General features: G+C 68.1%; 4 protein-coding genes across 5 annotated transcripts; all 4 read right to left on the bottom strand.

Annotated features, from left to right (window-relative positions):
- Positions 1–7,756: 7,756 nt before the first annotated feature.
- Positions 7,757–11,751, bottom strand: LOC135998006 (all-trans-retinol 13,14-reductase-like). Its single transcript, XM_065651023.1, has 11 exons — positions 11,586–11,751; positions 11,304–11,486; positions 10,661–10,890; positions 10,081–10,276; positions 9,510–9,707; positions 9,307–9,432; positions 9,088–9,226; positions 8,897–9,006; positions 8,556–8,722; positions 8,133–8,292; positions 7,757–7,995 (listed from the first exon to the last, which is right to left on the bottom strand). Exons 1-11 carry the CDS (start codon positions 11,749–11,751, stop codon positions 7,757–7,759), a joined length of 1,914 nt encoding a protein of 637 aa, XP_065507095.1.
- Positions 11,752–12,794: 1,043 nt separating this feature from the next.
- On the bottom strand, positions 12,795–22,444 carry MPP2 (MAGUK p55 scaffold protein 2). 2 transcript variants are annotated; one of them, XM_065650977.1, is made up of 12 exons: positions 22,426–22,444; positions 17,499–17,617; positions 16,971–17,123; positions 16,744–16,893; positions 16,279–16,506; positions 15,165–15,296; positions 14,892–14,997; positions 14,571–14,639; positions 14,259–14,420; positions 13,890–14,092; positions 13,680–13,808; positions 12,795–13,604 (listed from the first exon to the last, which is right to left on the bottom strand). In XM_065650977.1, the coding sequence occupies exons 2-12, from the start codon at positions 17,613–17,615 to the stop codon at positions 13,428–13,430; spliced, it is 1,626 nt and encodes a 541-aa protein (XP_065507049.1). In that variant the 5' UTR covers positions 17,616–17,617; positions 22,426–22,444; the 3' UTR covers positions 12,795–13,427. The 2 variants fall into 2 exon arrangements, with proteins under 2 accessions (XP_065507049.1, XP_065507048.1); XM_065650976.1 differs by lacking the exon at positions 22,426–22,444 and adding an exon at positions 18,631–18,705.
- On the bottom strand, positions 19,572–20,764 carry LOC135998007 (pancreatic polypeptide-like). Its single transcript, XM_065651024.1, has 3 exons — positions 20,586–20,764; positions 19,893–19,949; positions 19,572–19,668 (listed from the first exon to the last, which is right to left on the bottom strand). Exons 1-3 carry the CDS (start codon positions 20,762–20,764, stop codon positions 19,572–19,574), a joined length of 333 nt encoding a protein of 110 aa, XP_065507096.1.
- On the bottom strand, positions 22,411–23,110 carry LOC135997990 (peptide YY-like). Its single transcript, XM_065651002.1, has 3 exons — positions 22,929–23,110; positions 22,631–22,702; positions 22,411–22,487 (listed from the first exon to the last, which is right to left on the bottom strand). Exons 1-3 carry the CDS (start codon positions 23,108–23,110, stop codon positions 22,463–22,465), a joined length of 279 nt encoding a protein of 92 aa, XP_065507074.1. The 3' UTR covers positions 22,411–22,462.
- Positions 23,111–24,167: the final 1,057 nt, after the last annotated feature.

The raw sequence follows: 24,167 nt of genomic DNA on the forward strand, positions 1-24,167 counted from the left end.
TGGACCATGGACTGGGAGGGATGTGGGGGGACCCTCAGCACCCCACCTGCCGCCCCCACAGCCCCCCAGGTCCCTTTGGACAGGGGTCCCCTCCCATCCCTGCACCCAAGGAAAAGCAGCTGCAAGGCTGCTGAGTCCACGGGGACGGGGACACCAGGGCTCCCGCGCCGCTGCCGGCACCGCAGCCTGGCCGGGGTCCCTCCGGTGACCTCATCCCCGCGCTGGCCCGGGGCCCGGCCGGGCCGGTGGCTCCGGTGCCACGTGGCCGGGGCGTGGGGCTGCCGGCAGCCACCTCGCACCCTCCGTCACCAGCGGGACTCCGGTGTGCGGGGGCACCCTGGGAGCTGCTGTACCCCAAGATCTTTTGGGAGGGGGTGGTAAACCCCAGGAGCTCCCCAGGAGGGATGGGGGAGCCCCAGCACTCACAGGGCTAAAGATTCTGTGGCTTTCAGGGTGCAGAGCTGTGGGGTGACAGCACAAGGGGTGGCAGGTCCCTGGTTCCCGAAGAACATGGGACACATTCAGCACCAATCCCCCCCTCTGCCCGTTTGGGGGAACTTGTTCCCAGCACGGAGCTGGTTGGGGGTCTTGGGTTGGGGTCGGTGGGTTGGGGTTGGTGTTTCCAGGGAGCTGGGCTGGTGGGGCTGTTCGGGGTGCGGTTTGGTGGTTTATCTCGATTTGGATTCAGGGGCCGGGGTCCTCCAGCCGCACAGGTGGGACGTGGAGCGGGCGGGTGGATGGACAGACGGACAGACGGAGGCCAGGCAGGGTGTGGATGTGGGGGTGTCCCCGGGAGGTGCGAGGACACCCATGCTCTGAGCTCCGGCAGCCCAGGCGGGTCCCCAACCCTCCGCCCCCCAAGCCCGGCCCCCCCAGCTCCACCGCCCCCGACAAGGGTCCCTCCAGCTGGAGCGGGGCCCAAGCAGCAGCGATGCTGCAGCCCAGCCCAGCTCTTCCTCCTCCTCCTCCCCGGCCTCTTCCAGCCCCACGTCAGCACCTTCCTTCCAGCACTACCCCCCGCTCCCCCAGTTCATCCCAGTTCCCTGCCCGGGGGACCAGCACAGATGAGGAGGGGTTAACTCTTCCCTCGCAGCCAGCTGCTCCCCACGGTGTCCCCATCCCCACGGTGTCCCCATCCCCACAGTGTCCCATCCCCACGCTGACCCATCCCCACGCTGTCCCATCCCCACGGTGTCCCATCCCCACGCTGTCCCCATCCCCACGGTGTCCCCATCCCCACAGTGTCCCATCCCCACGCTGACCCATCCCCACGCTGTCCCATCCCCACGGTGTCCCCATCCCCACGGTGTCCCCATCCCCACAGTGTCCCATCCCCACGCTGACCCATCCCCACGCTGTCCCATCCCCACGGTGTCCCCATCCCCACGGTGTCCCCATCCCCACAGTGTCCCATCCCCACGCTGACCCATCCCCACGCTGTCCCATCCCCACAGTGCCCCCATCCCCACGGTGCCCCCATCCCCACGGTGTCCCCATCCCCACAGTGTCCCATCCCCACGCTGACCCATCCCCACGCTGTCCCATCCCCACGGTGCCCCCATCCCCACGGTGCCCCCATCCCCACGGTGTCCCCATCCCCACAGTGTCCCATCCCCACGCTGACCCATCCCCACGCTGTCCCATCCCCACGCTGTCCCATCCTCACGTTGTCCCATCCCCACGCTGTCCCATCCCCACGCTGTCCCATCCCCACGCTGTCCCATCCCCACGGCGTCCCCAGCCCCTCCCTCCCGCCACGTCCCGTCCCCAGCGCTGCCCTCTGGCACCGGATCCGGCCATCGTGGAAACCGGCGGGTGTGAAATGGGGCAGGGGCGTGGCCAGCCCGCGTGGGCGTGGCCTGTGCAGGGCGGGGCGGGGCCATTCAACAAAAGGATTTCAAAGGAATGAAATTGGAGCAAAGCCAAAAAAAGTAAAAAAGTCCTTTCCTCCCCCCCCCGAAACCCTGCCGCCGGCTTCGTCTGTCTCTGCCCATGCACACGTGTGCACCCGCTCGGGAGGGGAAACTGAGGCACGGCGGGGCCAGAAGGGCTGTGGTGGAGCCCACGGTGTCACGGGCCGTGCCTGGCATCGGGATCGCCCCCGGCGCACAGCAGAGCCCCAAGGGAGGCAGCAGTGGGGTGCAGGGGTGATCCCCCCACTCCAGCCCCCCCAGCCCACCCAGCATGGCCCTGGACCACGAGCCCTAATTGGAAGCAGACACGTCCCCACACAGGGACAGGGACAATGGCCGCGGTTGGCAGGGACCGGGTGAGTGGCTGCGGTGTCCCCCACATTCCTCTGGCCCCCCAGCCAGTGCCACCTCCCTTGGCGGGGCAGCTGCCACCAGCCGCCCCAAACCTGGGGGCAGGCACAGGCGATGCCCTCGGCCCCCCCACCGCTGACACGTCTCCAGCGCAGCCTCCACGTCGGCAGGCGGGGGTGGCCCGGGGGCTGTGCCGGCAGCGGGGGGGCTGGGGAGGGCCCCCCGTCCCACGCTGGGCTGGTCCCCACCCTGCCCACCCCCGCGGGGGGCTGCAGCCCACGGCCACCTGCCCGGGCGTAACTGCAGGGGCCTGGATGTGCCACACGGTGCCATGGGCAGCGCTGGGGACACACCACGGGCAGGGCTGGGGACACACCACAGGCAGGGCTGGGGACACACCACGGGCAGCGCTGGGGACACACCACGGGCAGGGCTGGGGACACACCACGGGCAGCGCTGGGGACACACCACGGGCAGGGCTGGGGACACACCACGGGCAGCGCTGGGGACACAGCATGGGCAGCGCTGGGGACACACCACGGGCAGGGCTGGGGACAGACCACGGGCAGCACTGGGGACACACCACGGGCAGGGCTGGGGACACACCACGGGCAGCACTGGGGACACACCACGGGCAGGGCTGGGGACACAGCATGGGCAGCGCTGGGGACACACCACGGGCAGCACTGGGGACACACCACGGGCAGCGCTGAAGACACACCACGGGCAGGGCTGGGGACACACCACGGGCAGCGCTGGGGACACACCACGGGCAGGGCTGGGGACACACCACGGGCAGCGCTGGGGACACAGCATGGGCAGCGCTGGGGACACACCACGGGCAGGGCTGGGGACAGACCACAGGCAGCACTGGGGACACACCACGGGCAGGGCTGGGGACACAGCATGGGCAGCGCTGGGGACACACCACGGGCAGCACTGGGGACACACCACGGGCAGGGCTGGGGACACACCACGGGCAGGGCTGGGGACACACCATGGGCAGCACTGGGGACACACCATGGGCAGCATTGGGGCTGCACCTCCTGGGGAAGGCAGAGTTTTGCTTTCAGGGTCTGTTGATGTCACGCTGTTAAATGTCCCCCTTGGCCGTCCCTTGCTCCAGCCACCTGTCTGTCCACCATCCGTCCCTTCTCCTGTCTGTCCCTTTTCCCCTCCATCCCTCCGTCCACCCCACTGCTCTGCATTCCTTTATTCATCCCTCCCGTCCCCCTTCCCCATGCCCACACACCCTCCCTTCCTCTCTCTGCTCCATCCGTCCCCGCTCCTCCATCGGTGCCTCCATCCCTCGTTCTCCTCTGGCCACTCCGAGACCCCACCCGTGTGTCCCCTGGGGTCCCTGTCACCCAGAGGTGCTTCCAGCTGGAGCAGCCCCTGGCACCCGTCCCCAGGGAGCTGCTGGCCACACGGCAGGGACAGGGACAGAGACAGGGACAGGGACAGAGACAGGGACAGGCAGGCCCCGCCATGCAGCTGCTCCGGGAGGCGGTGGGGATTCTCTGGTGTGTCACAGGGGGTTGAGCCCCCGCCACCCCCAGCTCCCAGCCCCCCACCCGCTGTCCCACCTCATGCACATGTGTGTGCCAGGCAGCACCAGCCGGATCCACATGCCTGTGTCACGCGTGTGCACACACGGTGGGTCACACATGGGCCACCCCTTGCCACCTCCATCCCCCCTGCAACGTCCCCATCGCCACGGGGGGACTCGACCCCAGGGCCCGTACTCGGTGGCAGTGTCAGAGCCCCCATGTTTGAGGCTGGTGGTGCTGGGGGGCCGCAGTGCCGGGTGGTGCGCGGTGTCGGCTCCCAGCCCCGCCGGCTGGGTGCCAAATTCCTCCACCCCCACAGGAAGCCGTCGGCTGTGCCGGGGCCAGGCTGGGCCAGAGCGATGTCGGAGCAAGAAAGGGCTGGAGGAGAAAAACCAGGTCAGCCCTGCGCCGCCAGCGTCACCCTGGCAGGCAGCGGCGGCTCCTTCGAGGAAGCAGGGCGAGGATCCGGCCCCGGTGACGTCCCCTCCGGTGCGCACGGCACGCGCCAGCGCCTGGCCGCTGCCCGCTCGCTCGAGGAACCATCCCGGCCCCACGGCCCCGGCCCCAGGGCAAGCCCCAAATGGGAGCATTTGCCTCCCCGCGGTCCTGCAGAGCCTGAGGATGCCAAGGGGGCTTTGGGGGCAGCCACTCGCCATGGGGCTGGGCGGCCGTCACCACCCTGGCAGCCTCAGGGCCGTGATGAAGGGGAGCAGAGGGTTCGGCTCACACGACGCCTGTGCCGGCTCTGGGTGATGCTCCATCACTGGGTACCGCTCCCATCAGTGCTCCCACACCCAATCCTCCTCCCACCCCTGGGTCACGCTCCCGTCCCCGGGCGGCGTGCCTGCCCCCGGGTACCACTCCTGTCTCCCATCCCCTGTACCGCTCCCATCTCGCTGCTCCCGTCCCTGGGCAACGCTCCCTCCCTGGGCGCAAATCCTGTTCCCATCTCTGCTTCCAGAAACGGACCTTCCCCCTACCCCATCCCCTCCCCGCCGTGCCAATCCAGGGGGGTCTCTGCCCCTCTCCTGCACCCCCTCCCCTCCTCCCGCTGCCTTTTGAACACAAACACAGCTCAGTGGAAAATGTGAGCGGCCGCGGAGCTGCAGATAACTCGGGGCCGGGCTGGGGCCAACTGAACAGCGTGGGCTTGGCTGCAGCCCCTGTGGAGCCCGTGGTGGCCGGGGGGGCCGGGAGACCCGGGGAGGGACAGCTCGGGACTCCCTCGTGCCTTCCGCGTCACCCCCGCGCCCGGCCCGGCCACGTCCCCGCGGGGACGCACACAGCGGAGGAGCTGCCGCGGGGACGATGGGACCCTCCCTCGGTCCGTCTCCGCGGTGGGTTGGGGATGCCCAGGGATGGTGGCACATGGGCAGGACAGAGATGTCCTGGGGGGTGGCACACGGCAGCACCGCGGTGCCCAGGGATGGTGGCACACGGCAGCACTGCGGTGCCCGTGGCACACGGACCCGGCTCCGCAGGGAGGCGCGTGGGCCGGGAGCAGCAGAATCAGACAAGCCCGTTTGTTTCTCATTAGCGGCTCTTGGCAGCAGCTGTGGAAAAAAACGCTGCAAAGAGCAGAGCTGGGAGGGCCAGGCCAGGGAGGGGAGAGGGGCCGCGGCGGGGAGGGGGTGCAGGGCCAGGCAGGGGGCACGGAGGGGGTCAGGGTGACAGTGGCCTGGACAGGGTGCAGGGACAGGGACGGACACACACACGGTCCCATCTGCAGTGTCCCCGTCCCCGAGGAGCAGCGGCTGGGTCCATTTTGGGGATCTCAGGCCATGTGCCCAGTGGTGTCTCAGCCCCTCAGCACCCCCAGGGGAAACTGAGGCACGCCGGCTGTGCCCGCCGCAGCGAGGGGGCCCTGGGGGGCCCCACGGGAGGTTCCTGGAGCCGGTTCTCACATTTTCGGGGTCCCTTGGTGGAGTCACTTACGCAACCGCGTGTCTGCGAGTGCCGGCAGCGCCGCCAACTCAACCAAGAGCGGCGGGGGGAGCGCGGGGGGGCGGGGAGCCCAGGGGGTCACCCGCAGAGTCACCGCGCTCCTCCCGCCCTGTGCCACCGCGGGGGCTTGGTGGGACATCGGCGTGCCCCACCCTGGTGTGGCTGTGCCGGGGTGGCACGGTGAGCGGCTGCCCTGTCCCCTCCCAGTCCTGGGCTGGGAAACAGGCGGTGGTGAGATGGGGTCAGCTGGGGACAGCGGCTGGGGACGGCGCTTGTCCCCGCTGGCAGGGCAGGGCTGTGCCCTCCAGAGCTGGTGGCACCATGGCAGCCCCAGCAGCACCGTGGCAGCCCCGGCAGCGGGGACAGGGCTGGGACCCCCGTCCCTGTGGGCACGGGACACATCGATGGGGCTGGGGGGGCTCCATGTGCCGGGGATGTCTGCGCACACGTGGGGATGTGTGTCCAGCCGGGTGCAGCCGCCGGCACCCTCGGCCTCACAGCTGTTTCTGCCTCCAGCTCGGGTTTAATCGCACCCGCCTGTGGCTGGTGGGTAATTGGGAGCCCAAACCCAGCCCAGGCACCCCCTCATCCCCAGGGGTGGGTGACTCTACCTCAGCCGAAGGCTGATTTTGGGGGTCTCCAGTGTGGGACCCACCGGGGACATGGGAGGACACAGGGCAGCAAATCCCTCGTTAAACTCTTGAGCCAATTAGGCGCCTGGAGCCGCAGCATGGCCTGCGCGGCAAAGCCCCCGGGCCTGGGTGGCCATAAACCCCTTACAGGGATGATCCTGCTTAGGGCAGCGCCTCGGGCCCCCCGCACCCCCGGCTCCCTGCGCACCATCCCCTTCTCCCCCAGTGCCGTGGGTCAGCCCCACGCTGTCCTCTTGTCCCCCACCCAGTGTCCCCTCTGCCACCACCTCCCCTTGGGTGACTCACCCGCTCACCACCCCCAGCCCCGCGGCGTGGGACCCCCTGGCGTGAGGACCCCCCGGCACAGCCCCCGCGCTGATCGGCTTTGGGAGATTACTGGGGCTCGGCGGCTCTTCACACCTGGGGACCATCCCGCGCCGCAGCCTCGCTGCCCTCCTCACCCTCCCCTGCTCCGGGCCATGCGGGGGGTGCACGGCCGGGGAGCCCCTGTGACACCCCTGGGCCCCTGAGCCCCCCCAGGCACCTCGGTGACCCCCAGGATAACCTCAGCCCCCCCCAGTTAGGGGGGCAGCACCCCACAGCAGGTCATCAGCACCCTCCTTTTGGGGGGTGGGACCAAACTAAGTCCCCAGAGTGGCCGAACTGACCCCAGATGCCCCCACCCAGGACAAAGTGTGCGGGGAGCAGGAGGGTGCAGAGGGCGGGGGGTGCAGGGAGTGGGGTGTCCCCCAGCACCCGGGTCCAGAGTCCATCTCTGGCAAGGAGGGTGACGAGGAGGGTGACGCGGTGCCAGGGGGTGCCCGGACACCTGGGTTCGTTGGCAGGGGGAGGGAATGGAGGCTGGGGTCACCCCACAGGGGGTGTTGTGCCCGGGCAGGGTCCCTAGGAGTGGGGGGAGAGGTTGGGGACCTGGCAGAGCCGTGACCCAGCGGGTGTGGGAACAGGACTAGGGGGGCAGGAACCCTGGGGCGGCAGGGAGGGGGGGTCTGCAGCCCCCAGCACACACCTCTCGGTGTCCCCAGGATCATGTTCTTCATCGTCATCTTAATAGCTGTCACCTTCCTCGTCATGATCTGCCACGTCTGCCACAAGTTCTGCCAGGACCACGCGCCCCCCCCGTCCTACGGGGACCCTGTCCCCAGCTCCATTTCCATCCCCATTCCCATCCTTGTCCCCATTCCTGTCCCTGTCACCATCTCCATCCCATCCTATTCCTGTCTCCATTGCATCTCCATCCCAATTCCTGTCACTATCCTATCCCATCCCCATCCCCTTCCCATCCCTGACCCCATCCCATCCCCAGCCCTGACCCCATCCCATCCCCATCCCAGCTGGATGTCAGGGTTTATTGGCTCGGGAGCTCGTTCTCTGCCACAGGGCTGTCCCCACAACCCGCGTCCCCGCGGCTGGTGTCCCCAGAGCCGCTGTCCCCAGCCGCACACGCCGCTCGCTGACGCAGGCGCCGCTTGATCTTCTTCTTGAGGAGCAGCAGGTCCAGGTAGAGCAGGCGGCCCAGGATGGTGGAGGCGCAGAGCAGCCCCCCGTGCAGGGCCCCCGCCAGCCCACAGCTGAACACGTCCTGCCCTGGGAACAGCCGCGTGGGACTGGGCCACCCTGGGGACACCGCCACCCGCAATGGGGACATCCCCCACACTGCGGGGACACGGCCCACCACCTGCAGATGGGCATGGGGACAGGAATGGGGGACACGGGGCCCTTACCTGTCAGGTAGAGGTTCTTGACGGGCGTCTTGGCTCTCATGGCAGCCACCACGGCCGGGGTGAAGCGGGCGACGTCGTGCTCGGCGCCGTACATCTCCCCCCGCGGAGCCCCCAGGTAGTGCTGGTTGGTGAGCGGTGACGCCGCCTCCACGAACTCCACCTGCGGGGGGCACAGGGGGCTGGGGCACGTTGGGGTGCATGGGGGGCACGGGCAGACCTGTCCCACCAGACAGCAGGTCCCCGTGGGTGCCCCCGCGTGCAGAGGTCCTGGGGGCTGCACCGCCCCATGGCTTTGCAGGGCACCCTGTCCGCAACCCCGTGGGGGCACTGGGGCACCCCACCCCCACAGGACACCCAAACCCCACTGCACACCCTGGGTGGCGGGGGACATGGCGGGGGGCAGGGGACACTGCGGGCCCCCACCTTGTCGCGCAGGTGGGGGAAGCGCAGCAGTGCCCGCTCCAGCAGCCGCTGGGCGATGTCCAGTTTGTAGCGCTGGTAGTCGGAGCCGCGGTGCTTGGCGCGGGTGCCGGCCCAGTCCTGGAACCACTCGTACCGCGCCATGGTCAGGATCGTCATGCACGACCGGCCTGGGGGGGACAGCCGGTGACACCCTGTCCCATGGCGGGGGACACTGGCGGCTGCGCCAGCGGTGGCAGTGTCCCCGTCATCCTGCTGGGGGACCAAGGAGCCTCCGAGCTTACGAAGCTGTGTGGGTCAGGGCTGCAGAGCCAGGGGGGCCGCGGGGCCCCCCCATCTGGTACCTGGGTGCCGCTGCTCATAGGTGGGGTCCTTGGCGGCGGGGAAGGTGATGAACATCATGGCCAGGTTGTCGGGGACCTCGTCACGGCTCAGGGAGGCGTAGCGGGTCATCCTGCGGGCAGCACCATGCACCCCAAACCACCGTGCACCCCCAAAGCCACCGTGCACCCACGGCATGTGGGGGGACCCTTACATGTCATCCAGGTTGTTGTGGGGGTAGATCCAGAAGTTAGTGGGGGGCAGCCCCAGCTCGGCCGCGCCCCCCCGCAGCCCCACGAACACCAGGAAGGAGCCCATGCTGGGCCGCACCATGGCCAGGCGGGCGCGGACGCCTGCGGGGACACGGGACGTGACGTCCCTGCGGAGAGGACGCCAGGGGTGCTGGGGACACAAGGACATGGGGACACGGTACCCGGGTGGCTGCGCAGCGGGGGGGGCAGCAGCTTGCCGAAGGTGTTGAAGATGCCGGCATCGGAGATGACGAGGGGTGCCAAGATCTCCACCTCCTCCTCGCTGGGGCCCTTCTGCACCACCACCCCTGGGGGGCACGGGGGGTGAGGGGACAGTGCCCTGCCCCCAGCGTGTCCCCCAGTGGGAATGGGGGTCAGCGCTCACCCTGGGCGGTGCCGGTGGAGGACACGAGGATGCGGGTGACGGGGGCGCGCACCAGCACGGCCCCCCCCGCGCGCTCAATGGTGGGGATGGCGTGGAAGGCGATCTCGCTGGCCCCCCCCCGCGGGTACCAGGCCCCGCGCTGGTAGTGATGCACCATCAGCAGGTTCACCAGGAAGCTGGAGTCCCGCGGGGCCGTGCCTGGGGACATGGGGACAATGGGGACAACGGGGACGGGCACAGCCAGCCCCTGCCCTACATGGCCTCCCCTATCGCGACATGGCTCTTGCTGTCACAATATATCCCTCCCCATCATGACACAGCCCCCCCTGTTGCGATGCTGCCCTCCCCACCGCAACGCCCCCTTCTGCTATCAGGACACAGCTCTCCCCTATCGCAACACAGCCCTCCTGTATCGTGACACAGTCTGCCCCACTGCAACATAGCCCTCCTCTGTTGCGATGATGCCATCCCCTATCACGACGCAACCTCCCCGATTGGGACACTGGTCTCCCCCATCACCACGATGCCCTCCCTATCGCGACAGCCCCCACCCTATCGTGACACCCCTGACCATAGAAGAAGTAGCTGAGCAGAGCGCGCAGGTCGGGGTCAGCTGTCAGCCGGGCCACTGCGTCGGTGTGGCTGGTGGCCGCCACGCGGAACACGGGCGAGATCCGGTAGATGAGGCCGGTGCGGACCAGCAGCGTGGCCACCCAGCGCGGCACCAGCTTCAGCACCGCCAGCAGCGCCACGTGCCGCGAGGCCATCTGCGGGGACAGCCTGGTCACCCCGGCCACCGCGTCCTCCCCACCGCCACCACCCTGGCACCGCCCGTGTCCCCACACACCTCCCCACCACCACCAAGGTCCCCACCATGCCCATGACTTGTCCCCACCATGCCCATCACACTTGTCCCTAACACACCCATCGCCTGTGTCCCCTCTATGCCCACGACCCTTGTTCCCAACATTCCCACTGCCCCCTCCCCACCACGACTGTCACCCACATCCACCCATCACCCACAGCCCCACCCAGACCCACCAGTGCCACCACCACCACCATCCCCACACCTGCGTCCCAAGCCAGAAGGGACCCAGCACCACAGCCTGGGGACGTGCCACCACCACGGGAAGGTGTCCCCGAGGTCCCACCTTGGAGATGCGCATGAACTCCCTGATGGCCGCCTGCTCGGCCGGGAACTGCTCCTCCAGCGCGGCGGCGAAGGCGGTTTTGCCGGCACGGAGGTGGAAGCGCCGCGGGCCCAGCATCACCTCATCATAGGGGTCAGGCAGGCGCTGCCACTGCAGCTGTCCCTCCGTCAGCTGGTCCAGCACCACGCGCAGCATGCTGCCCTCATGCATCTGCCCCACGTAGTGGATGCCTGCGGGGTCGGGGTCAGCGGGGGGACAGGGCTGTCCCCACCCAGGGACACACAGCGGGAGCCCCCCCAGGGTGGCAGGTGGGGAATTACGTGTTTGACCTTCGTCTGCTGCGGGTCACCGCAAGAGGTGGTGTGGGCTGGGAGCACAGCGCTCTCACTGCACACACACACACACAAACACCACACGCATGGCCTGCACCCACTGCGCACACACACACGCAAACAGCGTGTGCACTGCAAACTGCGTGCACACACACACAGCACACCGCAGTCATGGTGTGCAAATCACGCTCACTGCAAAACCACTGCAGGTGCTGCCTGCACACGCCTGCAGACACAGACACGGGCAGCTGCCCAGGCAGCTGGGTGCTGCGGTGGGGGCAGCAGGGTTTGGGGGTGCAGGGGGTCCTTACCCACGTCAAACTCGGTGTCCCGTTCCTGGAACGTGTGGGTGCACCCGCCGGCCTGGTTGTGCTGTTCCAGCACCAGCACCCGCTTGCCCACCCGGGCCAGGGTCCCCGCTGCCACCAGCCCCCCAACACCGCTGCCGATGACCACGGCGTCCAGCTGCGGTGGCACCCGGTGGGTGCTGAACCCTGCACATGCGTGTGCATGAGCCCCCTGTGCCGCACGGGGTGTGCGGACGGACAGCGCGCCAGAGAGCAATGGGATGGACGGCGTGCGCCAGCACTCACCGCGCTTCAGGACCTTGTCACGGGCGTGCGGGTCTGTCACCAGCGGCCGGGGGGGTCCCGGGGGTGGCCAGGTGAAGGGGTTGCTGGCCGGGGACAGCAGCCAGTGGGCCACCAGCCCCAGTGCCAGCGTGCCCAGGGCCACCAGCAGCAGCAGCATGAGCCACATAGCTGCCAGCGCACAGCACCATATAGACACTGCGCTGCACGGCCCCGGTGCCTTATAGTCCCAGCAGCTTACGGACAGATGGGATTATGGACATGCTACCTTATAACCGCGGCAGCCACTTATAGCCAGGGCAGCTTAAAGCCACAGCACCCTATAGCACAGCGCCCTATGGCCACAGCACCCTATAGCACAGCACCCTATGGCCATGGCACCCTATGGTCACAGCCCCACATGCCCTTCTGCACCCCAGGAACCACGTGGTCAGGGGGTGGGCATGGCCCTCCCTTAACTCCTTGGTGACAGTGCTGGGACACGGGTGACACAGGGCAGGCCCCGGGGTGGCGGGGGCGTGCACACGCGTGTGCAAGGGGCAGACCGGCGGTGGTGCTGGTGTGCGCTGGCAGGCAGGGTGCTGCACACACGTGTGTGCATGCACACGCGCAGCGTGCAAATGCCTGCATGCCCACACTTGTGCAATGAAGTACACACACCCTCCACACCCATGCAAACTGCACACACGTGCTAACATGCACACACACTCCTGTGCACACGCGTGCACACCCGCAGCCCTGTGCAAACACGCACACACACCCTTGTCCCCCCGCAGCCCCCCCGCTGCGGTGCAGCTCTGCTGACCCCTCCCGGCAGCAGCGAGCACGGCCCTGGCAACGTCACCCACACCCAACACACCCCCCCCCAGCACCCGAACCCACCCCCCAGCACCCACAAACCCCAAACACACCCACGTGCACACACACGCACCCCCCACCCGCTCCACAAACACCCTCCGGCACCAAACTGGGCAAAACACAGAATTGCAGAGAAAACCCATCAGCAGCAGGTGGGAGAAGGGCAGGGGTGACACCGGTGACACTGTGACCTCCCCACAGGGGTGCCCCACCTCAGCTGGATTCCGCCGTAAGGGACAAACCTGCCGCTTTTATCTTCTTTATCTTTAATAAAAGTCACAGCAAAATACCAAAAAGGAGAAACCTGGGGACTGGGGTGGCCGTGACGGGGGTCCCTGGGACAGGGGTGGCCTGGGACGGGGACGCACGCATGTGCACACACACCTGCACGTGTGTGCCCTGTGCTCCCCGTGTCCCCATCCCTCAGGCCACCGCCAGCACCAGCCCCCTCCCCGGGGGTTAATTAGAGGGTTAATTAAGGGTTAATTACAGAGCTGAACCCACACGGGCAGGGAGGTGTTAGAGGGATTATTGCTACCTGGGAAGGGGTGATGGGGGCACAAGGGACACTGAGGGACCCCCTGGTAAGGGTGAAAGGGGGACCCCGGGGGGGTTGCAGCTTGGGGACCCAAGGGGCCGGAACCTCATCCTCCCCGTGCCCCCAGCAGCTAGGGGGGCACAGTCCCCCAGAATGATACGGGGATGGGTCAGGTTTTGGCAGTGAAAAGCTGTGGGTGCTGGGCACAGCGAGGGGGCATCTGTCCACGCCCCAGGACCTCACTGTCTGCTTCTGCCCCCCCATAAACCTGGGGCTGTGTAGGAGAGAGGGGGGGGCTGCACACGAGTGGGGGGGGCCCTGCAGAGAGCCAGACCGCTGCCCCCACGGGGCTGAGCACGGCACGCTCACCACATCAGTGGGTGTGATGGTGGGGGCACAAGCCCCCCAGCTCCCCTGTCCGGGTGGGGGGCCGCGAGTCCCCGGGGGCTCTAGTAGACCCAGCTGACGGGCACCCACTGGGGCTGGGCGCGCAGGCGCTCCATGGCCTCGCGCAGCCGCCCGAACGTGCGCTCCAGGTCGTCGTTGGTCAGGCTGAGGTCGAAGTAGTGGCCGTAGCCGCGCTGGATGCGCCCGCTCTCCTCCACCGTGCGCCGGGCATCAGCCTCCTGCCCAGCACACACCCTGCCTCAGCTTCCCCTGCCCCGGGCCCCCCGTCACGTCCCCCCGGGGAGGGGACCCACCGTCAGCTGCTTGGTGGCCACGCCGCTCTCCAGCGCCGCGCGGTTCATGGCCCGCAGCGTCTCGGGGCACGGGGCTTCGATGAAGACCACGTATGGCACGAATTCAGCCGTTCTCAGCACCTTCACTGCCTGCGCAGGAGGGGACGGCGCTGAGCTCTGCGTGGGGGGCAGCCCCGACCACCCCCGTGGTGTGTCCCCTGTGTCCCCTACCTGGGGGTTGACGTCCAGGATGCACATCTTGCCGGCCTCCACCACGGCACGGATGGAGTCGATCTTGGTGCCGTAGAGGTTCCCCTCGTACTCGCCGTGCTCCAGGTACCGCCCAGCCCTGATGTCCGCCTCCATCTCCCCCCGCGACACGAACCGGTACCCGTGCCCGTCCTTCTCACTCTCCTTCGGCTTCCGCGACGTGTCTGCCCAGGGGTGGCCCATCAGTGGAACCCCCCACCCCGGGGGTCCCGCCCTGGGGGCACCGACAGCCCACGGGGACGGACGCGGGGCTGCCAGGTTGCACCAGCCGTGCTGGGCATGGTGACGCTGGCAGGGGACAGGGATGCTGGGGGACACGGGGACACTCACAGGGGATGGTGGTGCCGTAGCGTGCCTGGTCCGACATGATGAGCTTGTTCTTGAGGCTGCGGCGCCCCACGCCCTGCGCCCCGATCAGCACCAGTGTTTTCCGGCGGAACGGTGGCATCCGCGCCACCTCCTCATAGATCAGCAGCTCGTGGCAGTCGAACTCTGTGCGAGGGACAGGGCTGTCACCCCCAGCCAGGTGCCATAGGGACCCTGGGACACTCCATCCCATGAGGTGCCACCACGAGCCTGCCACGGGCATGACCTGGGGACTGTCCCCCCTGCCCTGGGGGGACGCCCTCAGGGGATCCTCACCGGCATTCTTCGTCGTCAGGTACATCATCCTCTTCTTCCTCTTCCCGCTGAGGCTGCCACACAGGGCCCCTGCCGAGGGCACAGGCGCTGGCTGAGCTGGGGACGGGGACAGGGACAGTGCCATGGCACGGGGACAGCGCCACAGGAGCTGAACCTGCCACGAGGGCAGTGCCATGGCAATGGGAACATCATCGCGGGGTGCAGGGGACCCGCTGTCCTCCCCCTCGGGAGGTGGCCACGTGTCCCCCGGCCCCCAGGGCCACCTCCCCACCAAGAACCGGGGTGGGGCCCACGTACCCGATGTGGGGGCCACGTACGTACCCGATGCAGCGGCCACCTCGGCGTCCCGCCGGACAAAGGCTTTGCGCTTCTCCTCCAGCAGCTGGCTGGGCACCAGTCCCGCGCTGCCGCCCTCCACGTGGCACGCCTGGGCACAGCACCGCGTGGGGACCCTGGCCCACGGGACCCCCCTGCTCCCTGGGAGCCCTCGCCCCACAGGGACCCCCCAGAACACCCCGGCCCTCCATGGACCTCAGCTGCCGGGGTTCCCCAGGAGGGGGGAAAAGGGCCAGGACCCCCCCAGGACCCCCTGACCTGCCACCAGTTGGGGTCATCCTGGTTGACGATCTGCAGCAGGTCCCCAGTGCAGAACTTGAGCCCGGCCTCCTTGCAGGGGATGAGGCTGTCGGTGGCCGGGTCGTAGTCGAAGTGGCACTTAACAAAGACCTGGGGACCGGAAGGGTTAGCGGAGGGGGCAGCGGTGGCCACCGAGTGCCTGGGTTCCCTAGTCCGCATCACCCAGATGCTGCTGGCCTGTGCCTCAGTTTCGCTGGTGCCGGTGAGAAAGGGAGGTGCTGCACCACACACACGCGTGTGCACCCACTAGGAACCCCCCCCGCCCCAGCCGCCCCCCACCCGGCACAGCCAGGCCCGCACAGCCCCTGCACACACGCCGGCAGCACCGGCGGCCGCCGCCGCGCCCCACAGCACTCCCACGCACAGCCCCACGCACAGCCCCACGCACACGCACGCGCCCAGCGCCGCCACCACCACGCACACGATGCCAGACATGCGTGCAGGAGCGTGTTGCACACGCACACCCTGCGGTGCACACGCCCGTGCTTGCACACGGGTCCCCTGCCCGGCGCTGGCAGCACCAGGGTGCCACAGGGACAGCGCAGGGACAGGCAGTGCCAGGGCAGGCAATGACAGGGTGGCTTTGTCCCCAGGGAGTCAGGGTGACGGCAGCGCCTGCGCCTGCATGGGGAGGGAGGGGGGACCGAGCACCCTTTGCCACCCAGGTCCTGCCGTGGGGATGGGGACAGGGACAGGGCAGGTGCCACCTCAGCTGGGTGCCCTTGCAGGGACACCAGGGTCCCGCTAGCCACGGGGCACATGGGCATGGGACGAATCCCTCCCAGTGTGCAGGGGCCATGAGCAGAGGGACAGGGGGTCATGGGGCTCAGGGGACACAGGAGGAGGTGAGGCCAGGGGACAGGGACCCATGGGACACAGGAGCACTGGGACATTGGCGGGGTGGCCGAGGGACAACATGGACACGGGGACACTGGGATGGGAGGACACAGGCACAGGGGACCTGTGGGCAGGGGGCTGGGCAGGGGCAGGGCAGGATGCCGGGTGGAGCGCAGGGTGTGGCACAGGGTGTGGTCAGGGCGTGGCGCGGGGTGGGGTCAGGGCGGGGCGGTACCTGGCGGGGCGGGTGCGGCTCCTGGTAGCTGGGCAGGATCTTGAGCACGACGCTGCCGCTGGCGTGGCGCAGGCTGTCCTGCAGCACCCGCGGGTCGCTGCCCACCTCCCGCCCGTTCACCTCGCGGATGACGTCCCCCACGTGCAGCAGCCCCTGCTGCGCCACCATCCCCCCGTGCAGGATGCGGGCGATGACCAGCTCCCCCCGCTCCACCCGGAACGTCACCCCCTGCGGGCACAGCCCCCTCAGTGTCCCTGCGTCCCACGCCACCCACCCGGCACCCACCCATCACCCCAGCAACTCCCTGGCTCCCTGCAACATCCCCAACACCCCCAGCACCGCATGATGTCTCTAGCAACTCCCCAGCACCCCACAATGTCCCCAGCACCCCCAGCACCCTGTGATGTACCCAGTCCCCTGCAATGCCACCAGCCCCCTGCAATGCCCCCAGCCTGCCATGCTCACCAGGTTCTCCCCGGCCACCTTGCGGATGCCGACCATGCGCACGGCGTCGGGGGGCACGGGCTGGCTGCTGAACGTGGGGTCCAGGATGGGGCTGGGGGGGGGTGTCTCGTAGCTCTTGGAGGCCACCGAGTCATGGGTCTCCAGCAAGGACTGCAATGAGTGGGGGGGCCGTCACCCCCGCCCTGCACAACCCCTCGCACACCCCTCGCACGCCCTTGCACGCCCACCTGGAAGTGTGGCTCACGCAGGATGCGCGCCAGCTCGGCGGCCGCGCTGTCCTGCCGCGCCAGGTGCCCGATGTCACGCAGGATCTCCTGCACCAGCTCCACGTTGTTGTCCCCAACTGCCTCCAGCTTCGTCTCCTCCAGCCGCTCGTGCGCCTGGGGGGCCAGGGGGGATCAGAGACCTCCGTGCTGCCCCCACACCCGGCTAACACCCCCAAGGAGCTGGTCCCAACACACACGTGTGCATACACATACACACATGCATACACACACACACGTGCAAACGTGCAAAGACACCACTCTGTCTGCACACACACACGTGCATGCAGGCCTACATGCATCCATACACATGCACGTATACGCACACACATCTCCCTCCACACAACACAGGCACACGCACACTCGTGCACCCGTACACGTGTCCACCCATGCACACCCACCTGTGCTCCCACACCCTCCCAGTGCCCCCACGTGCTGCCACCCACAGCGGGGTACCGGGGGGGACATAGTGCCACCCCCATGTCACTGTACCTTCGCCAAGGACCTTACTATGGGGCTCTCCATGATGCCACGGAGGAAGATGAGGTCCAGGTCAGCCGCCCCCGGGGCACCGGGGAGCCCCATCAGGTTGTCCAGGACCTGCTGCATGGCTGGGGGACACAGGGACATGGAGCAGGGACACAGGGACATGCGGACATGGAGCAGGGAGGGCAGAGCCGGAGAGAGCAGCAACGTCAAACACAGCCAGGGGGGTACTCGTCCCCCTATCCTGCCCCCCCCACCTCCTGGTTATGGGACCTGGGCAGGGAACGGGGGAAGTGGGGACAGTGGTGGGGTCCCCTGGGAGCAGGGACCGCCCCCATCCTACAGGAAGGACAGACACACAGACATGCCCCCCAAATCGTCACCCTGCCCTGCTTGGCTGGGTGCCGGGGGTGAGTCTAACCCTGGCTGCCCAGCACCACAGACCCCCGTGCCTCAGTTTGCCCAGCCAAGGAGCACCCCACCCCTATGCAAAGAGTTGCTGCCCCCCAACATGCCCCCCAGGGCCCCCCAGCACACAATACCTGCACACTGCACTCCCAGTCCCTGCAGTGGCAACCACAAGGAGAATCCCCCCCGCCCAGGTCAGCACTTTGGGGGGACTGCACTGATGATGTGGGGGGAAATCCCCCTAAAGCCCTCTGGGGGGGGTATTCCCCACACCCAGTACATGCAGCACCTGGGGGGTTGCCCTGCAAATGGGGGATGCAATACAGCTGGGGGGGATAAAAATGCAATGGGAGGACTGCAACGCAAATGTGGGTGTTGCAGCACAGCTGGAGGGTGCGATGCAATGGGAGTGCAAAGCAGTGAGGGGTTGCAATGCAGTTGGGGGGGTGCAATGTGATTCGGTGGGGTGTGATGCAGCTGGGGCTGTGATGCAACCGGCAGCCGCTGCACCGCGAGGCTGCGCTCGCTGCAATGCCGGGGGATGCTCGGATGCAGCCGAGGGGGGCGATCCAGACAGCCCCCCCGTGTCTGGGAGTCACGGCACGACCCAAGAGACCCCCCCCAAGCCCGATCTCCCTGCCCCCAGCTCACTCCCCCACGTACCCGTCCCCAAATCCCCTCGCCCACGCCAGCCCCCCGCGTGGCATCACCCCCCCGGGACCCCTCCTACCTTGGGGGCCCACGGGGGCGCCGGCGGGGGCGGCCGGGGGGGCCCCGGGGCCGCTCATGGCTGCGGCGGCAGAGCTGGGCCTGGCGCCCGCCCCCCCAGATCCGGGTACCGCGGCCCCCGCCCGCGCCCCCCCACCCCGCGGAGCCCCCCCGGCCCCTCGCCCAGGGCCCGGCACGCGGGCAGCGTGCAAATGGGGGTGCAAATGGGGATGCAAACGGCCGTGCAAATGGGCGGGCAAACGGTTTGCACACTCGCGGGCGGGGGGGTGCTGACACGCGCGTGCAATTAACCTGTGCGAGCTTGCACACGTGTGTAGACGCGTGCACACCTGCTGACACACCCGTTCCGTGCACGCTCACACCCATGTGTGCACGCACACCCCTGCGTGCTCACGCTCGCGTGCAAACCCACGGGACGCCCCCGAATACGCCCACCCGTGCATGCACCCCCTTGCAGCCCCGTGCTCACCCGTGGGAGCCCCCCCGCACGCAGCCGCGCAGCTGCCCGCGGTTGGGGAGGGGGGAACGGGGGGTTCGGCCCCTTTAAGGGGGCGGGCGGGGGGCGCGGGGGCCGCGCGGTTGCCATGGCAGCGGGGGGGGGGGCGGGGAGCGCTGCGCGGGCGGGGGGGACGCGGATTTAAAGGCACCGCGCCCCGCTCGTGTGCACACGCGTGTGCGGGGACACACGAGGCCCCATGTCAGCCCCAGTGTGCGCCACGGGGGGGACCCCAGTGCCGGCACTGACACCCCCAGAGTGGGGCACCCACGCCATGTCACAGCACCAGTGTCCCAGTATCAGCATCCCCAGTGTCCTTAGCACCAGTATGCCCAGTGCCCCCACCACCAGTGCCTCCACGGTGCCCAGCACGGCCACCCCCAGTGCCCCCCCAGGCACTCCCGTCCCCTCCAGCAGACAGAGGCAGAAGGTGGCTGCAAGGGGGTTTATTGCGGGGGCACCCGGCCCCGGGTGGTGGGGGCTGCGGGGGCTGCATCCCCCCACCCTGAGCTCCTCTTCACCTGCTCCGTCCCAGCGGTGCCTCTGCAACGAGAGGGGGTCAGCACCCTGGCACCCGCACTGCCCCCCCAATACCCCCAACCCCACGTACCCCACCCCGCGACTCCCCCACCTGCACCCAGGATAGCGCCTGTTGGGGAAACTGAGGCACAGGTGGCGCTGGGGGGTTCACCCACCACTCAGTCCCCAGCCCCCCTTCTCAGTTGCTGCGCAGACCCCCCCATCACCCCTCACCTGAGGGTCAGTACCCTGTGGCACCGAAGGGCTCCTCGCACAGCGCCCGGCTGCCTGACCGCTTGCCATATCTGCGAGGGGAGCACGTTACCGGGGACAGCCTGTGCAACGGGGAGCGTGCCGCAAGAGGGAGCGGCTGCCGCCAGCAAAGGTGCAGCAAGGGAGCAGGTTGCAAGGGAGCAGCACATTGCAATGGGGAACAGGCTGCAATCAGGAGCACATGGCAAGAGGAGCAGATTGCAGCAGGGAGCACGTTGCAGCAGTAACTGCATTGCAACAGGGAGCCAGCGGCAGCAGTGGAGAAGGTTGCAATGAGGCAGCATGGTGCAACGATGAGCTGCGATGGGGGAGATTGATGCAGAAGGGAGCTGGTTGCAGCAGGAGAGTGCATTATGCAGCGCATTGCAATGAGGGAGCATGCTGCAGTGAGGAATGTGTTGCAATGGGGAATGCGCTGCAGTGGGGAGTGCACTGAAATATGGAGCATGCTGCCGTGGAGAGTGTGCTGCAACAAAGATCTGGTTGCAGCAGGTAGGCGGATTGCAACAGGGAGCACTTTGCAATGGGGAGCACATTGCAATGCAGCAACGCATCACTACAGGGGTACATTGCAACTGGGAGTACAACTACAACAGGAATCATGTTGCAACTGGGCAGCGTGCCGCAAGGCTGCACAGACGTGTCCCCGCCAGCACCCTGCCGCTCACCGGTGCCTGGTGACCACGTTGAGGTACTGCTGCAGGTCGTTGTAGAAGCGGAGCAGGTCCTCGACGGGCGCGTCGTCCCCGGGGTAGGTGGGCTGCACAGGACTGGCGGTGCCGGGACACCCGGCCAGCAGTGCCAGGGCACAGGCCAGCAGCAGCAGGGGGGGCCAGCGGGGGGCCATGGCTGTGCCCACACTGTGGCCTCAGTGCCGAGGGCACATGCACACACGCCACCCAGCACACGCACACACACCCTGGAGCACGCACCACTCTGCACGCACACAGACACACACCCCCCAAACCTCTGCTCCTGGGGTGCACACACACAGCCCTGCACAAACCCCTTGCACACTCACCCGTTTCAGCTCCAAGTGCGCACACGCACACACACAAAACCGCCACTCCCACAGAGCACACTGGTGTGCACGCACACGTGTACAGCTGTGCACACACGTGCACACACACTCCCTTACACACCTGCACACCCCACGCTCGCCACCCTCTGTCCCCCCGCACCCCCCTGCACCCCCAGCCCCACTCACCTGGTTCCAGGAGCGGTGACAGGGACACGGTGAGACGAGGGGACGTGGCTGCCAACTCCCTGGCTCCTCAGTGACACAGCTGCCACCACAGCGCTGTCCCTTATATGCCCCTGTCCCCCTGCTGATGTCACCCTGCCACGGAGCACCTGTGGCCAGGTGGCCACATGGCCGGGGGGGGGACAGGGGCCATCTGGGGGGTGACAGGGACAGCTGGCCCCTCACGCCACCTTGGTTAATGTTTGACCTCAGGCTGGGGGGGGGTCCCAGTGGGGCCGAGGACACAGATCGGGTATCCAGTGTCTGTTCCACAGCATCCTGGCCCCACGGATGAACGGAGGGACAGAGGGACATCTGTGGGGACAGAGTGGGACAGCTCGGGGAGGCTGGTGGGAGAGGTGGGCAGCAGGACAGAGGGACAGCGAGGGATGGACAGTGGGACACAGGAGGAGCAGACAGATGGACAAGGAGGGGGTTGGGTGAAAGGTGAGCCATTGGGGTTGGGGTGGGGCGGAAGGACAGCGGGACGGGGGCACAGGAGGAGCAGTGGTGGCAGCGGGAGAGAGGGGCCCAGCAGCAGCTCCCGCTGTGACCGTGAGCGAGGATGTGGCTGTCCCTGCACTGCTACCGTGGGTTGGGCTGGGGGTCGGGGGGGTCCCCCAGCCTGGGGGGCCTCTGGCCCAGCCCTGACACAGCCCCCAGCAGCTGCAGCCTCCCCAGGGACCTCACTGTGCACCCTGCTGCCCATGAAGTGCACCCCAGTAACCCACAGCAGTGAACTCGGTGCACCCTGCACCCCCGTACCCCGTGCACCCCAGCACCCACTGCCAGCGCCCCCCACCACCCCCATACCCAGTGCGCCCCCACACCCAGTGCACCCCAGTATCCAACTCCCGAGTGCTCCAGCCCCCTGGCGCACCCCACTCCCATCCCACTGTCCCCCCAACTCCGGTCCCCACTAACCCTCCACCTCCTGACCCCCCCCACTCTCCCCCCATCCCCTGCACCCCAGCGGGTCCCTCTGTCCCTTGTCGCTTCCCCCCCGGCCCCCCCCGGCCCCACACACAGCCCAGGCAGGTGCCCACGATCATGTCTTTATTGCCGCTGGCCAAGGGTGCAGGGGCCGCGCGGGACCCCCCAACAGTGATGGGGAGGGGAGGGGGTCGGGGTCCCCCCCAGCGGGACACCCCCAGGCTGGGCTCTGGGGGTCCCCGGCCCTCTCGACAGGGGGGCCCGCACTGGCTCTGGGTGCTGGGGCCACCCTGCGGCGGAGCCCCTGGTCCCCTGGGGAGACACGGAGAGACAGGGAGGATTTGGGGGATGGGGGGCGGGGGGAGCTGGTCACCACACGGAGTCATCGTCGTACCTGTGGGGAAGAACTGGGTGAGAAAAGGGGGGACGAGATCCCCAGCACCCCCTGGGACCCCGAACTACCCTCAGGACCCCCACCCCACGGTGCAGGAGAGGGCGCAGCCCATTCCTTGTGCACAGGGTGACAGGGACACTCACCATGACCTGTCACTGGTGGCCCCCTGGAGCAGCTCGGACACGGCGGCCCCGACACCGGCACGTTTGCCGTACCTGCAGGACATGGAGCATGCGGGTGCACGCGGGATCTCGCATGCACAAACGTGCAAAGGGATGTGCACAAGTGTGCAAACGGGAACTGCCAGTGCGAGCAACGGAGCACACAGGTATGCGAACGGGGAGGCACGAGCGTGCAAACGGGAACTTCCCTACACGTGCAAAGGGGTTTGCACGAGTGCCACTGGGCTCGCATGTGCGTGTCACACGTGCCCGCACTCACCTCTGCCGTGTCACCAGGTTGATGTAGTGGCGAAGGGCCGAGAAGTACTTGGCCACCTCCTCAGGGGACGCGTCGTCCCCGGGGCTCTCGGGTTTGGGGGGGTAGGCGGCCGCCAGCGTGCCCAGGCACAGCAGCGCGCAGAGAGACACGGCTGCCAGCGCGCGCCGCGGGGACGTCACCATCTGTGTGGGGACGGGGCAGCCCCAGGCGCGTGTCACCCCTGTCACCCTTGGGTGCCCCCGGCCCCGCCCGCAGCAGATCTGCCTCCACCAAAGCCCCCGTCCCCATGGGGATGTCACACCCCCAGGGCCCCCTGGCTCCCCAGGGACATCACCCTCCCCAGCGTGGGACCACCGTCCCCCCTAAGAGACAGCTCCCCCCCATTGCCCCCTTGAGACATCTCCCTTGCAGAGACCCCCCCCCTCCCTAAAGGGACATCTTGCCCCAGGGATTTCCAGAGACCCCCGAGTTCCCCAAGGGGACACCTCCCTCCCAGGGTTCCAGCCTCCCCTCCATAAGACCCCCAGGTCCCCAGCCCCATCCCTGGGCTGTCCCCGCACTCACGGTGGAGCAGGTGGGAGGTGACAGGCAGGGCCTGGCAGCGGGTGACAGTGCTGGGGACGTGGTGGCTCCTCCACCCGCCCGGGGTTTTAAAGCCTCTGCAGGGGCTGCTGGCTCCTCCCTCCCCCGCACCGACCCACGGGCACCGCAGGACACCAGCAGCCCCCCCACCACCAGCCCCGGGGGACACATGCCAGCAGCTTGTCACTGTCCCTTGGCAGAGCCCCCCAGTCTGCACCAAGGGGCACGGGACATGCACAGAGTGTCAGGGACACTGGTGGGACACACAGACATGGCGCAGGGACATGGCACGGAGCCGCAGGACACAGACATGGCATGTGGCACATGGCACACAGACACAGATGTGACACACAGGTCTGGCACACGGACATGGCACATGGACATGGATGTGACACGCAACCCTGGCACATGGCACAGCCCTGGAACATGGCAGTGGCTCATGGGGACATCGGCTACACACAGGGACACAAACACGGCACAGCCATGACACAGCACATGGGACACAGCACATGGGACACGGCCATGGCACAAGCCACCCTCAGGGGACAGCACAGACAGAGGGTCACAGCTGTGGCTGCCTCAGTTTCCCCAGACGGCAGGGCAGGGCACGGAGCAGCTGCTGCAGCCCCTGTCACCGCAGCCCCGCCATCGACCGCT

This window comes from Caloenas nicobarica, chromosome 24, assembly GCF_036013445.1.
Source record: "Caloenas nicobarica isolate bCalNic1 chromosome 24, bCalNic1.hap1, whole genome shotgun sequence".
Classification (NCBI taxonomy): Eukaryota; Metazoa; Chordata; class Aves; order Columbiformes; family Columbidae; genus Caloenas; species Caloenas nicobarica.

Bases quoted from the DNA above. Each gene is read 5' to 3' on its own strand.
- LOC135998006 (XM_065651023.1), bottom strand. From the start codon at position 11,751: ATGTGGCTCATGCTGCTGCTGCTGGTGGCCCTGGGCACGCTGGCACTG. The intron at 11,487-11,585 runs GTGAGTGCTGGC...ACGCATGTGCAG, and splicing joins TGACAAGGTCCTGAAGCGCG to GGTTCAGCACCCACCGGGTG. The intron at 9,227-9,306 runs GTACCGTGTCCC...GTGTCCCCGCAG, and splicing joins CCCGCTGCGCAGCCACCCGG to GCGTCCGCGCCCGCCTGGCC.
- MPP2 (XM_065650976.1), bottom strand. From the start codon at position 18,688: ATGAGCGGCCCCGGGGCCCCCCCGGCCGCCCCCGCCGGCGCCCCCGTG. The intron at 16,894-16,970 runs GTGGGCGTGCAA...CACTCATTGCAG, and splicing joins TGCGTGAGCCACACTTCCAG to TCCTTGCTGGAGACCCATGA. The intron at 13,605-13,679 runs GTGGGTCCCCTC...TGTGCTGGGCAG, and splicing joins TGGCCACCAAGCAGCTGACG to GAGGCTGATGCCCGGCGCAC.
- LOC135998007 (XM_065651024.1), bottom strand. From the start codon at position 20,764: ATGGCCCCCCGCTGGCCCCCCCTGCTGCTGCTGGCCTGTGCCCTGGCA. The intron at 19,950-20,585 runs GTGAGCGGCAGG...CTCCCCTCGCAG, and splicing joins AACGTGGTCACCAGGCACCG to ATATGGCAAGCGGTCAGGCA. The intron at 19,669-19,892 runs GTACTGACCCTC...CTCTCGTTGCAG, and splicing joins GAGCCCTTCGGTGCCACAGG to AGGCACCGCTGGGACGGAGC.
- LOC135997990 (XM_065651002.1), bottom strand. From the start codon at position 23,110: ATGGTGACGTCCCCGCGGCGCGCGCTGGCAGCCGTGTCTCTCTGCGCG. The intron at 22,703-22,928 runs GTGAGTGCGGGC...CATGTCCTGCAG, and splicing joins AACCTGGTGACACGGCAGAG to GTACGGCAAACGTGCCGGTG. The intron at 22,488-22,630 runs GTGAGTGTCCCT...TCTTCCCCACAG, and splicing joins GCCACCAGTGACAGGTCATG to GTACGACGATGACTCCGTGT.